The sequence below is a fragment of the Micropterus salmoides genome, unplaced genomic scaffold (genome assembly GCF_014851395.1).
Source record: "Micropterus salmoides isolate LMB-PRFRI ecotype aquatic unplaced genomic scaffold, ASM1485139v1 Ms_hic_scaffold_23, whole genome shotgun sequence".
Lineage (NCBI taxonomy): Eukaryota > Metazoa > Chordata > Actinopteri > Centrarchiformes > Centrarchidae > Micropterus > Micropterus salmoides.
The window spans coordinates 9,341,308-9,354,375 of NW_024041484.1; the positions used below are offsets into that span (position 1 = coordinate 9,341,308).

General features: G+C 40.5%; 1 protein-coding gene across 7 annotated transcripts in view; it reads left to right on the forward strand.

Moving 5' to 3' along the window:
* The window catches only part of celsr1a (cadherin EGF LAG seven-pass G-type receptor 1a), a 100,473-nt gene that overhangs the window by 65,277 nt on the left and 22,128 nt on the right, over nucleotides 1-13,068 (forward strand). For 4 of the 7 annotated variants that reach the window (XM_038738502.1, XM_038738501.1, XM_038738506.1 and 1 more), the window contains exons 11-18: nucleotides 3,632-3,798; nucleotides 4,019-4,204; nucleotides 4,300-4,416; nucleotides 4,542-4,716; nucleotides 4,819-4,960; nucleotides 6,420-6,540; nucleotides 7,067-7,250; nucleotides 8,793-8,894. In XM_038738502.1, the coding sequence (XP_038594430.1) occupies nucleotides 3,632-3,798; nucleotides 4,019-4,204; nucleotides 4,300-4,416; nucleotides 4,542-4,716; nucleotides 4,819-4,960; nucleotides 6,420-6,540; nucleotides 7,067-7,250; nucleotides 8,793-8,894 (1,194 nt within the window). The remainder of the gene's footprint in view (nucleotides 1-3,631; nucleotides 3,799-4,018; nucleotides 4,205-4,299; nucleotides 4,417-4,541; nucleotides 4,717-4,818; nucleotides 4,961-6,419; nucleotides 6,541-7,066; nucleotides 7,251-8,792; nucleotides 8,895-13,068) is intronic. The other 3 variants (XM_038738504.1, XM_038738507.1, XM_038738508.1) reach the window with 1 other exon arrangement.

A 13,068-nucleotide genomic window follows, 5' to 3' on the forward strand; every position in this document is an offset into this window, starting at 1 on the left:
CATGTTCTTCTACGGTAAGGAGAGAACTTTGAATTCCTCCTCCAAGGCGAGCTTCCAAACAATGTGTGAAGGTGTGAATACCTCTCCTTGCCCTCTCGTCAATGAGGTAGCCGCCCAGCCAGTGCCAGGCCCCGGTATCCAGTATCTGAACTGGGCCGGGATCAGAGCAAGCTGGGAAGAGGTTTTGGCTGCTCTGTTGCTTGTTGACACATTTGGTTTGAGGCTTCACACACGTAGCTGCCGCATGAGAAACAAGAGATTTGTTATTGTGTATTTTACGCTGCCAAAATCATCCAGATTGGACAGACATGAAAAGACTTGAATTCCACTGGAAGTCACCCACCTGGTCAGACTGTTTATTTTTCTTCTTATTCCAAAAGATCAGATTTCAATTGTATAGACCATTTTTTAAAGATGAGGATTGAGTTCTGTCACGCTGATTACAGTCAGGCTAAATATAAACATGCAGTATTCTGGAAAACATTACATGCTCATGGGTCGCACTAGCTTGTTATTATGACAAGTAGATCTCAAGTTTTAATCTCTGGTCAAACAAGCAAGTAAGGATGTCAACATACCTGGTTAATAAGTTAATATATTTGAGGAGTGAGGGAAAAAAGGGAGAAAGTTGTTCAGATGAAACAAAGTGAGACTCAGTTTGGATTCTAGTTGGACTTGGCTGCAGACTTGTTAACGTCTGGTTAGGCTTAAGTCCTCAGACCGGGTCAAAACTCTACTGTACCTGCTCTCCCATCCGCAAATTGTAGCTTTTACAGAGCTGTGAGAACTCACTCTGATCCAGCAGAATTTAAGGAAAGAGATTACCACTGTTTAGATTTTTGCTCAGCCTCTTGAATTAAACTAAAGGCCTACTGGGATGTAGTGACCGTCTCATCACCCACGTTTGGTGTGTTTGTTGTTTTAGCTTTGCTAGCAGCAAAAGACTTAATAAATAAATAATTACTTAATAAATAAATAAGCCATATCATCATCAAACTGGTGCTTTGGACTCTGTAGGCTTTGACTCTGTTTTACTATTGCTCTCATCAATTCCCTGTTGCTGCCTGTCACATGTTCACCATATCAGAGCTAGTACTGGTGCCGCTGCCCAGTGGAAGGTAGAGTAAAAATCTTTACTCAAGAAAAAGTACAATTACTCTGTCTACTATATTTAAATATATATTTCATCTGCTGTGCCACAGGTTATTTCTAGGGAATGCAATTTGCTTTGATTGTTTATTATCTGTAATTTAGCTATTTCTGTTTAAAACAATTATTTTCCTTTTTAAATCTCCATGAATGTGTTTATAAGATCACTTTAAAATATCAGTTTGCTGCCTAGCCACTATTTTTGTCTCTTTTATTATGGACATGTAGCCCACCAAACCACTTACTTTGAATTAACACAGGCAGCCCATAAAATCTGATTACTCCTAAAGCATCTAAATAATCTTTACAATGCGAAGAATCATTGTGACAGTAACACGGAGCAGCTCGTTGATGAAGCAGGTAAACCTACATTGAGAGGAAGCTGTGCGTCATGCGTAAATCCCAACAGGACTGTTCTAACCACCCATATTTTCACTCTCTCTCTCTGTGCGTCTTAAAAACAAAAAAAAAAAAACTTAAAAAAACGGCGACATTCCGTTTATGGACTCACCGTCGGACATCACTATAAAACAAATAGTAACAAATGTGAAAGGACAAAAGAAAGTGATGCTCTTGTCAACAACCGGATACTGTTAATATATCAGAATTAATCATCAGACTTAGATGATACAGTATGTAGACTTCATTTGCTCTGCAAGGACAAAATATACTTTTAATGCGGCGTTAATGGAAAGTGAAAGTATTTCACTTGTCTGTGTTAAAGAGCGACGCAGGCTGCTTTCCAACAGGCCAACAGTGCCATGGTGTGCTCTCACTGGATTTCAGTTGTATTATTAGAACAATAAATCCTTAAACTGAAAAGGTATTTGCCTGATTTTCTAAATGTTTGCATCTGCCCAGCTCTGTGACAGAGACCAGGGCTGATTTGCGTAACTGCGCACAGCCTGGATGACAGCTCATTTCGGTTAATAAAGCAAAATGCAGATTACAGACGAAGTTATGAAGGTATGAATGAAAACTGTTGGGGAATTAAAAGTAGATTACTGGCCCAAAGAAAATAGGCTAATAAGTAAAGAGTAAAAGTAGGTTACAGTTTTAAAAAGGAATGTGAAAAGGTGCCAATGACTTGATTTTATTTATTTATTTTGCAAATTTGTGTTCGGCTACTTGTAACAAGTTACGACCCACCCTGCTGCAGGCGTCTTCACTGCTGTCTTCAAGTAGGCTATAGCAGCACAAAAGAAAAGTCTGTAGCCTAATATTGAGGCACTTTGCTGCACCTGCCTCCAGCGAACAATTTTTTTTTCTTCCTTAACTTTTTAGCACCAGCTTTGCCTTCTGTCTCATGTTTTCCATCGGTTCACATGATTTTTGTCCGCGTCTCAACCGTTTATTTAGCTTTGTCTGATGCGGAGTGTGTGACTGATAAACCTAGTAAACCAAACTAGTAAACCGCCTCGGCTATGAGCCAACTCCGAAATCACCGGAGAAAAGTGGGGGGGACAAAACTTAGATTTTGACATGTCCCCCCCATGTATAATGGCTCTTACGCGAATGAAGTAAATGAGAACTGAGGAGTGCCATTTTTTGTTTTGTTTTTTATGCTTTATGGAGGACTAAGCCATGACAGAGAAGTCAGACTAAAACCACTGTAGCTACCTGTTACCAGGAACAAATATGTGCTTTGTCTCATAATTATAGCTTGTGTATGTGTGTTTTTGACTCAGTTGAAATATGTGTCCTGGGGACCAGAGAACATACAGAGTTTATGCTTTGGATTATACAGGAGGAAACACTTCTATGTTGTGCTGAAATGAGGACTCTTGCTGTGTGTGTGCGTTAGTGGGTGTGTATGTCTGAGTGGTGTTTCTTGATCTCTGTCTCTCAACATGTACAGGAGCTTACACGGTGTGTGTCATTTCTATAGGATTTTCTGAATGTCTCTAGACATTGGATGTTTGTCTGAGAATTAGTGTTTTAATCCTCAGACATAAAGTAGTAATTATATCACAAGAAATGAAATGGGGGGGAAAAATGATGGTAATCATAAATCCCACTAGGAACCTGGGACTGCAGAATATCACATTTCAGCACAGTAACCAAACTATTAATTCTGAAGGCACTTAATACTTGGAAGATATTTTGCTTTTATTTAGCTATTTATAGTCAAATGTAATGCTTTAGTATAATTCCAGTTTTAAAAAATGGGAGAGACAACTCATAGCCTATATCTCATAAAAGTGGTATTCTAACTGCTTGTGTTCCTAGTCACAAAGACATGGATGCTACTTGTTGTCTCTCCTCATTATTTTACTTTCTGTTTCACTTCACTGAAAAGGATAATTATGTTTTGGAAACAACTGCTCAATTCCTGTTGCAATGTTATTATTATAACATAATATAAAGTTGTACCCTTAAAATGCTACACATATCACCTCTAAACACATTTAATGCCAAATACAAATCATGTTTTGATCAACACTTGATTCTTAATCTTCTCTCTTGTCTTGTGCCTGCCCAGTGATGCCGTCTCCTCAGTACTTTGACGGCCAGGCTCTGGTCTCCTGGAGCGAGCCGGACATTACCATTGCTGTACCCTGGTACGTGGGCCTCATGTTCCGCACCAGGCAGCCTGCTGGCACCTTGATGCAGGCCAATGCCGGTCCCTTCTCCACCATCAACCTCATGGTGAGAAATTATTGTTGACAAACATATCATCATCATCATCAATCAGCAGTGCAAACTTTTTTTACTGAGTACAATTGTCAGCAGATTAAGATCAATACCAGACATTTTGAATTTTAGACTTTTTTTAGCAGCGGAGAGAAAAGAAAGTGAAAGAAATCTAGGTTGTAGAATTGAGGCTGTAGTCTTGTCATCCGATTTCTCCATCTTTCCCACCATCCAGGTCAGTGAGCAACAGGTACGTATGGAGGTGTTGCTGAGACAGCAGCTGGTGGCGTCGCTGGGCTTCCACCAAGTTCGGGTCAATGACGGGGAGTGGCACCACCTGCTTGTGGAGCTGAGGAGCGTTAAAGATGACAAAGACATCAAATACATGGCTGCTGTGTCCCTGGACTATGGCATGTACCAGGTACAGGCAAATTACATAAGGATTAGACAAGAATGTACATACCGATCAAGTTTTCAAAAAAAAAAAATTCTCATTTTCAAGTCTGTGTTTTTAAGCAGAAGTCAGTGGAGATCGGTACGGACCTCCCAGGACTGAAGCTGCAAACTCTTCATGTAGGAGGTTTGCCTGGAGTTGGCAACCGTGTCAGCAAAGGATTTGTTGGCTGCATACAGGTAAGTGAACGTGTGCGAGTTTAAAAAAATCTTCTCCTTCTTTCTTTTTTTTTCATTCTCTTGGTTCTTACCTTTCTTCTCATCCTGCCTCTGCTTCTTCATCATCAATGTGTGCTCTCCATCAGGGTGTGCGCATGGGTGAGACGTCCACCAATGTGGCCAACGTGAACATGGCTCAGGGCCTGAAGATCCGCGTGGAAGACGGCTGCGACCTGGCCGACCCCTGCGACTCCAACATCTGCCCTGAGAACAGCCACTGCAGCGATGACTGGAGCACCCACACCTGTGTCTGTGACCCAGGTAAGATATGTTTACACAAACACATACACTCGAATGACCCTTCTAACCTGTATATAAATCGCTCAGTAAGGTCTGAGTCTCACTTTTCTCTTTATCCTGCAGGTTATTTTGGTAAGGAGTGTGTGGATGCTTGCATGCTCAACCCTTGTGAGCACGTTTCCACCTGCGTTCGCAAACCAAGTTCCTCCCACGGCTACACCTGTGAATGTGGACAAAACAACTATGGCCAGTACTGTGAAAACAAGTAAGGTCCCTTCCTCTGTATGTGTGTGTGTGTGTGTGTGTGTGTACTGTACTTATTGCTCACACCAAGACATGCAGACAGTCCTTTGTATCCAGATGTTAAAAATTAAGCAGATTAAAATTGGACTTTACCTCCCACAAAGACAAACACTAATCTGCTATAGTTATGTTAGGCTCTTGCTCTTTTTGTAATGTTTCCAACGTCCTGAGTCTTTCAGAGCAGCTTTATTAGTCAGCAATCTTAGCTGGATTAGTGTTTGTGTGCCTGTGTGAGGAGAGAGGGGGGGGGGGGGGGGGGGGGGAGGATCAGACATCAAAAACAAATAATCAAACTAGACCAAAAATACGCGCAGAAAGTGGTGTGTTGGTTTGCATTGTCAGCATTGTCTGAGAGCTCACGTGAAACAGCCTGCGCTGATTGAGAACCAGCCTTTTCTCCATGAACCCTGACCCCTATGACACGCATCACGTCCTGTCTTAAGCAGGATGTGGGATTCCCCCTCCACGCCCGACTTATCCTCCATAGGTGTTTAGTCCCTGCTGCCCTCATACTGCTGCTCGAATCCTATCAGATCACATCGCTCAGTGGGAGATTGCATCTCTTGAGAGAGAAAGAGAGTCTGTGTGCGAAGGAGTCACACCTGAGTCACTGACTTCCAAGTGTAGAGGAAGTTTATTTTAGATTCGGGGCGACAAGGAGCATTTAGTTGGAGATAAACTTAACAGGTAGTCGACTAACAGAGATGGGGTATTTTGTTCAAGCTGATGCCAAGTCAGTAACATGTCAAAACTTGATCAGCCATCACTTTGCTTGTGTGACTTGTGACACTTTATGTTTATTTTATTCCAAAAGAATTGGCACTACAGTAGGTGCGCTGGTACTCATAGAAAGGAGACACCACTGTCTTATTGATTATAATATCATTTACTTTTTGTGCATTTAAATTGTTGGTTGCTGTCGGGATGTAAAGAGAATTTCAATTAATACAAACAACAAAAAATGCTTTTGAAATAAATTACCTACACTTGCATTAAACCTACAATAACTGATTCTTTTGGGTCACAAGAGGGGAGTCGAAACAAGTTATGAACACAACACTGATATATTGTCACCTTTTTAAGTTAATACGGCAAATCTGTTATCAAGCAGTTGCGTGAGCAGTGTCTGTCTGCCATTTGGTGCTGAGCAGGTAGTGTACAGTGGGGTTTAAAATTTTTTTCACTTCTAAATAGCTGCTTGCTGTGGCTGTAAATGATGCTATGAGATAGGAGAAAGTGAACCAAAACAGTAAAATTGCAGGGTAGACAGCTACACTATGAGCTGAAATTCACTATGAAGCTACTTAAAGCTCAGCAGAGCTTTCTGTGATAATTCTCTGTAGGTTCATCACAAAGATCATTGCCAAATTGTTTTTATAGTTATAGCTGCTTTATTTATTGTTTCATATCTTTGATGACAGAGTGGAGAAGCCATGCCCTCAAGGTTGGTGGGGCAGCCCGATGTGTGGACCCTGTAACTGTGATACTAACAGGGGATTTCATAAAGACTGCAACAAGACCACCGGAGAGTGTCGCTGCAAGGTAAAAACACTACCTGACATTTCCCAGATCGAAGGTAATACAAGAGTGTTTCCTTTTATGATTAAACCAGATTATTTTTGTTTACAGCAAACGTTGCTCAGGACACTACTTCTAAAAAAAAAAAAAAAATAGGCAAAAATTAAAGCACTACTGTTTTCTGTGAAATATTTAAAGTGAGAGAGTGTAACCTTTGAAAGAAGAAATAACCCCTAATTTACCCCTAATAAATGACCAGGAGCTTATAGTGGCTACTGTTAGCAAACTTTAGATACATACTGCTCTCTAGCTATTCAGTCAGTTCTCTGGATTTATGACATTTTTCAGCTTCTGTTACATTATGTTTTAGCATTTAGTATCATCTTATTTGCTTGTTACAGGTGGCAGTAGAAACTACATAGACTTGCTTTAAAGATGGCCTTAAAGATGCACTAATAGCACCCTAAATATCTAACTTTCCTACTTGCTCACTTTTAAGGATCTAAATATCTGATCTTATCTAAATCCATGTCTTCTCCTCTTCCTGCAGGAAAACCACTATCAGCCAGAAGGTGAGGACACTTGCTACCCCTGCGAGTGTTTCTCTATTGGCTCTGAGTCTCGAACCTGCGACCCGATCACTGGGCAGTGCCCCTGTAAAGGAGGAGTAATTGGCCGTCAGTGTAACCGCTGTGATAACCCCTTCGCTGAGGTCACTCCCACTGGATGCGAGGGTATGTGAATTCCTTTATTTTGTAAATACATGTAAAATTCAGATTTCCTTTTTTTCTTCTAGTGACAGACTGTAAGGTAAAATATATTAAGATTATTTATCCTAAACAGAAAATTAAGTGACTACAATCTTAAACAGTAGGGTAAAAGAATCCATAGTACAATATCATATTACCCAAGTCCATAGCTATTCCAAAATACTGTCAAAGCACATAAACACTATGGTGTTTATGTAACCATGCATTCAGATAAATGTGTCTGAATGAAAGAGTGAGGTGTTCATGACAAGAACAGTAATGAGGAAATAATTTCAGAAGCTGGGTGTATCATTCCTTTAAATGTTCACAATCACAAAGTGAGCCCGGACGAATCAATGAAGTGTCAAAAGGAGACAAATAGTGTCGCTCACATCTGCTGGTGCTGCAGTTGAGCTAACTTCACGTCTTTGTCGCCACCCAGTCAAGCAGAAGAGGCAAGTCTGGCTGTTGGGCTAACTTGGCAGTTGGACTGCACACACACAATACAGTAGAGATGAATAGAAGACAAAGCCCCACAAAGTCCCCCAACAGAAAATGAATGTAAATGTGCTTACTGTTTGACCCAATATGAAGCTCTTCAAAGTGTCAGAACGTGTTTCGACTTTTAATGGACCTAAATCCCTGAGTTCTTTGTGACATTGTGGTTCTTTTTAAAAAGAAGATGTCTCAAATCTTTAATTTTGATCAACTGGATTTAAGGCATTTTTCAGATCTAAAGGGTTGAATAAACTCTGATGCAGGGAAGGACTGAGTGAAGATAGGTGGATGAAACAAGCGAGAGGTTTCTTTGGTTATGTCCCGTGGGTCACTGAGATGTGACCATCCATGGTAGGCCTAATACCGATCTGTCAGCTCTGTGCCGACAGCGAGACATTTAACAAAGCTGCGGTTAATGTCACCATGATAGAATGTCTTGTGTTTTAGTAGAAATGATCCTTATAGGAAGTTTTAAGTATGATCTAAAAGATGGCAAAGTGAAGACAAGAAAGTGTAGATGAAGAGCTTATTTCCTCAAAAGTAAAACTTTTATTCAGGTTATGAAGTTATGTGTGAAGTAGCACTGAAGCGTTAATAAACAAGTGAAGGATTACAGGCCGTATGCGACTAACAAGAGCCACAAACAAGCCAACAAGCCTGCAGGTCCCAGTTTGGTTTGTCCGGCAGATTTATTAACCCAGATATGCTGAAATGAATTATGTATGACATCTTGTGTAATAATGGCTCTGTGGGCTTAATTTGGTTGAGTATGTGCTGGTCTGTCTGGCTGTTTCATAAGGTGGAGTCTTGAGGTGTTTACCTTTAAAGGGGACATTTTTGTGGTAAAAGTTCAGGTGGTCCAGCTTCAGTTTATAATACACTTCATTTTGGGCCAGTATAAGTCTCACATGATGATTTCAGATCAATCAGTGTGCTGGAAGCTGTATGTGTATGGGAATGGCGTGTGTTTACTATTGGCCCAGGATTCACATCTAAACCCTCTATTTTTATTTGTTCTTTTCTTTTCAGTGGTGTATGAGGGCTGTCCCAAGGCGTTTGATGCAGGCATCTGGTGGCCCAAGACCAAATTTGGACGCCCAGCCGCCATGAACTGTCCCAAAGGATCCATAGGTGAGTGCTTTATAATCCCTCTGATGACAAGAGCAACATGTGGAGGGATTATTTACCTCTGGATGTAGTCACAACAGTGTGTGGTCCGCTTCAAGTGAAAGGAGATCAGAAGAGTTGATAAAGTTTTTTATCAAGGTAAAGTTTACATTCCATTGCAGGGAAATGTATGTGTTACAGGAACAGTTTGGCATTTTGTTAGTTTCAGACTGAGACCTTTTATGCTAAAACATAGTGTAACCACAGCAAAAAGTGGAGAAGAGTCATAAAGTCAGAAAACTGCCTCCGTAATGTCAACTATAGAACAACATCTAGCTGAAGTTTGCTAACGTTTGCTAACTCTAACAAGTAATGCTGTAGCGGCAAAACTCTTCAGTGTATTTCATTAAAAAGAGTTTGTTTGGGGGCGCTAGCGAGCAGGCAATGGAGTAGGTTGCAAGTTTAGAGAGCTCTGCATAAAATTGTATTTTTTACCCTTTTAAATGGTGCTTTGGTAAATTGTGTGATACAAAAAGACTACCCAAGACTGTTCTGCATCTTAGAAGACGATTTACTTCCTGATAAATGTAAATGGCGAGCAACCTGCGCAAATACAAATATACGGGCAAGGCCTCTGCTAACAAGACGAGCACCGACACACCTAGTGTTAGCAACGTAACTAACACGACACCTGAGATTGCTGAACAAGCTCAACAAGCTCAACAAACTCGAGAACGAACTGATATGACGACGGAGATGAAGGAAGAGTTATTGTCCTCTATAAAATCGGAGATGACCACACTTTTCCAAACCGAGTTAAGATCAATCATGGCTAAAGAGTTTGATGGGGTCAGATCAGAGCTGCAAGCAGTTAGGCAGGAGATAGCCAACAACACATCAGCTTTTCGGTCAGAACTGGAAGTGATCAAAACAACTGTGTCGGACATGGAAAGAGGACTCTCAGGATGTTCGGATGATGTCACGGAGCTACAAAACTCTGTGCGCAAGCTGGAGGGAAATGTTCAAAATCTACAGGAGAAATGTTTGGACATGGAAGGCCGTATGCGGAGGTCAAACATCCGCATTATGAATGTAGCTGAGGAAGATGGCTCCAGCAACCCTGCTTCTGTTTCAAGGCTGATTAAAAAAGTTCTTAAAATGGATAAAGACGTGCTGATTGACAGATCCCACCGCACTTTACAGGCGAAACGGATGGATGGCAAACCAAGAGCGATTATAGCAAAATTGCACTATTATCAAGATTGTGTCGAAATCCTCCGCCTCGCACGGGAATCTGGCCCGCTACAACATAACGGCTCAACCATACTCATCTTTCCTGATTATCCACCGAGTGTAGCCCGCGCCAGGTCGGCGTTTAACGAGGTCCGTAAACTTCTTCGAGGTCGAGAGGGGGTCCGATATGGTCTCCTACATCCAGCCCGATTTCGGATCACGTACAATGGGACGGATAAGCAGTTTCAAGATGCAACGGAGGCCATGACGTATGTAAAGGACAACATTCTGCGTGAGGTGGCTTAGCTTCGCTTTTTCTTTTCTTTTTTTTTGTCTCTATTGTCAGCAGACTGTCTTTTTGATGGGTGCACGAACTTAAGTTTGATAAACAACAATGCAAAATATAACAGGCTTGTTGATATGGGACTACAGTTAAGTTAATTATTATTATTATGTTTTACCAGTCTTAAGGTCTGTTAGGAGATAAAAAGCACCACTATTTCTTTGTTTTTTCTATTTTAATTTGAAATATTGGGGTTATATTAAAATATTTTATTAACATATTTGTGCAGAGCAAGCTGCAGAGCTAGAGTTCTCTAAAAAAAGCACTTTATGTGTGGATTTGTTATTTGCGAGGGGTTATTATTTCACCATGTTCTAGTTGGTGACTGGGGAAATTACTGTTGCACTAAATTGATTGATCCTATTTTTTGTTATGCTAACTCTGGGTTAGGGAAGGAGCTCTCTTCTGTTTACATTGCACATATGTTACTTAGGCTGGATCCGTACTACCATAATTTATAAATACTTAACACTAATATAAATGAACACTCACACTGATGTATCGGGTACTTGCCAGATAAATCTTGTTAGTTGGAATGTTAAATCTCTAAATCACCCAGTAAAACGCCGAAAAGTACTCTCACACCTTAAGGAGCTGAATGCAGATATCGCCTTCCTGCAAGAAACCCATTTGAACACATCTGACCATTTTAGACTTAGAGGAGGATGGGTGGGACAAATTTTCCACTCTATTTTTCATTCTAAATCTAGGGGAACAGCTATTTTGATCAAAAAGACTATCCCATTTGTAATGTCAAAAGTTGATGCTGACTCTGCTGGCCGTTATATAATAGTAGTGGGCAGACTGAACAATACCCCAGTAGCTCTGGCGAATGTGTACGCACCTAACTGGGATGACAGTGCATTTTTTACCGGTTTCTTCTCTCGAATACCTGATATAGATACACATCATGTCATATTAGGAGGAGATATTAATTGTGTACTGTCGCCCTCACTGGATCGCAGTTCACCCAAGACCATGCAACTAACTCGTTCAGCAGTAGTACTTAATCAGATTCTTAAAACTTATGGAATGACTGATGTTTGGCGCTTTCAGAATCCTGGGCGCAGATGCTACTCCTTCTATTCACCGGTTCACAAAACATATTCTCGAATCGATTATTTCTTTGTTGATAATAGCTTACTTTCTAGAGTCAGTAAATGTGAATACCAAGCAATAGTGATATCAGACCACGCACCACTGTTAATTACTTTAAACTTGCCTACCACAAGCAGTGGGTATCGGCCATGGCGATTTAAGACATTACTTCTCTCAGATACTGAGTTTGTTAAATTTATTTTTAAGGAAATACATGAGTTTTTAGAACATAACCGGACCCCAGGGGTGTCCTACTGCCTAATTTGGGAAACGTTAAAAGCCTATCTTAGAGGCCAAATCATAGCATATAGTGCCCGTGTAAAGAAAAAACAACAGGAAAGGCTTAAAAAGATAGAAATTGATATCTTGCAAATCGATGGGGTTCTCTCACACTCGCCATCAGTCGATTTATTTAAGGAACGATTGGCTCTTCAGACAGAATTCAATCTGTTATCTACGAAACTTATTGAGACCCTTTTGAATAAATCCAGACACAAGTCTTATGAACATGGCGAAAATATAGGGAAAATCTTAGCTCATCAACTACGACAACAAAGTGTTGACCAGTCAATTCTCGAAATTATTGATGAACACGACAAAAAACTTACTGATCCATTAGAGATTAATAATAGGTTTATGGAGTATTATTCGCAATTATATACATCTGAATCCAGTAGAAATGAAGTACTGTTTGACTCATTCTTTAGCAAATTTACTCTGCCCACTATTGATGAACAATATGCCTCAGATTTGGAAAGACCATTTTCAAAGGCCGAAATATCGAAAGCAATTGCCACCATGCAAAGTGGAAAATCGCCGGGGCCAGATGGCTTTCCAAGCGAATTTTTCAAAAAATTCTCCTCAGAACTCTCCCCTATCTTACTCGCTGTCTATGAGGAGTCCTTCATCTCAGGGTCGTTACCAGAAACCATGAGACAAGCAGTTATTTCTTTAATTCATAAAAAGGGTAAGAGTAAATTAGATTGTAGCTCATATCGTCCTATCTCATTGTTAAATGTTGATAGTAAAATATTTGCCAAAATTTTAGCATGTCGATTAGAGATTGTTATACCTTCAATAGTGTCTAATGATCAGACTGGCTTTATTAAAAATCGATATTCATTCTACAATATACGCAGGCTTTTGAATATCCTCCATTATCCCACTCCACCTGATATACCTGAGGTGCTTCTGTCACTTGATGCTGAAAAAGCATTTGATCGGGTGGAGTGGGACTACCTCTTCTATACCTTGAAGAAATTTGGCTTTGGTGCCAAATTCATTTCATGGATTAATGTTTTATATTCCTCTCCTGTAGCAGCAATTCGGACAAACAATAACATCTCATCCTTTTTCCAATTGGGCCGCGGGACTAGGCAGGGCTGCCCATTATCCCCCTCATTATTTGCACTGATGATTGAGCCCCTGGCAGTGGCGATACGGTCCGATAATACTATTAAAGGCATACTGAGAGATGAATCCGAACATAAAGTGTCTCTTTATGCGGATGATACCCTCTTGTAT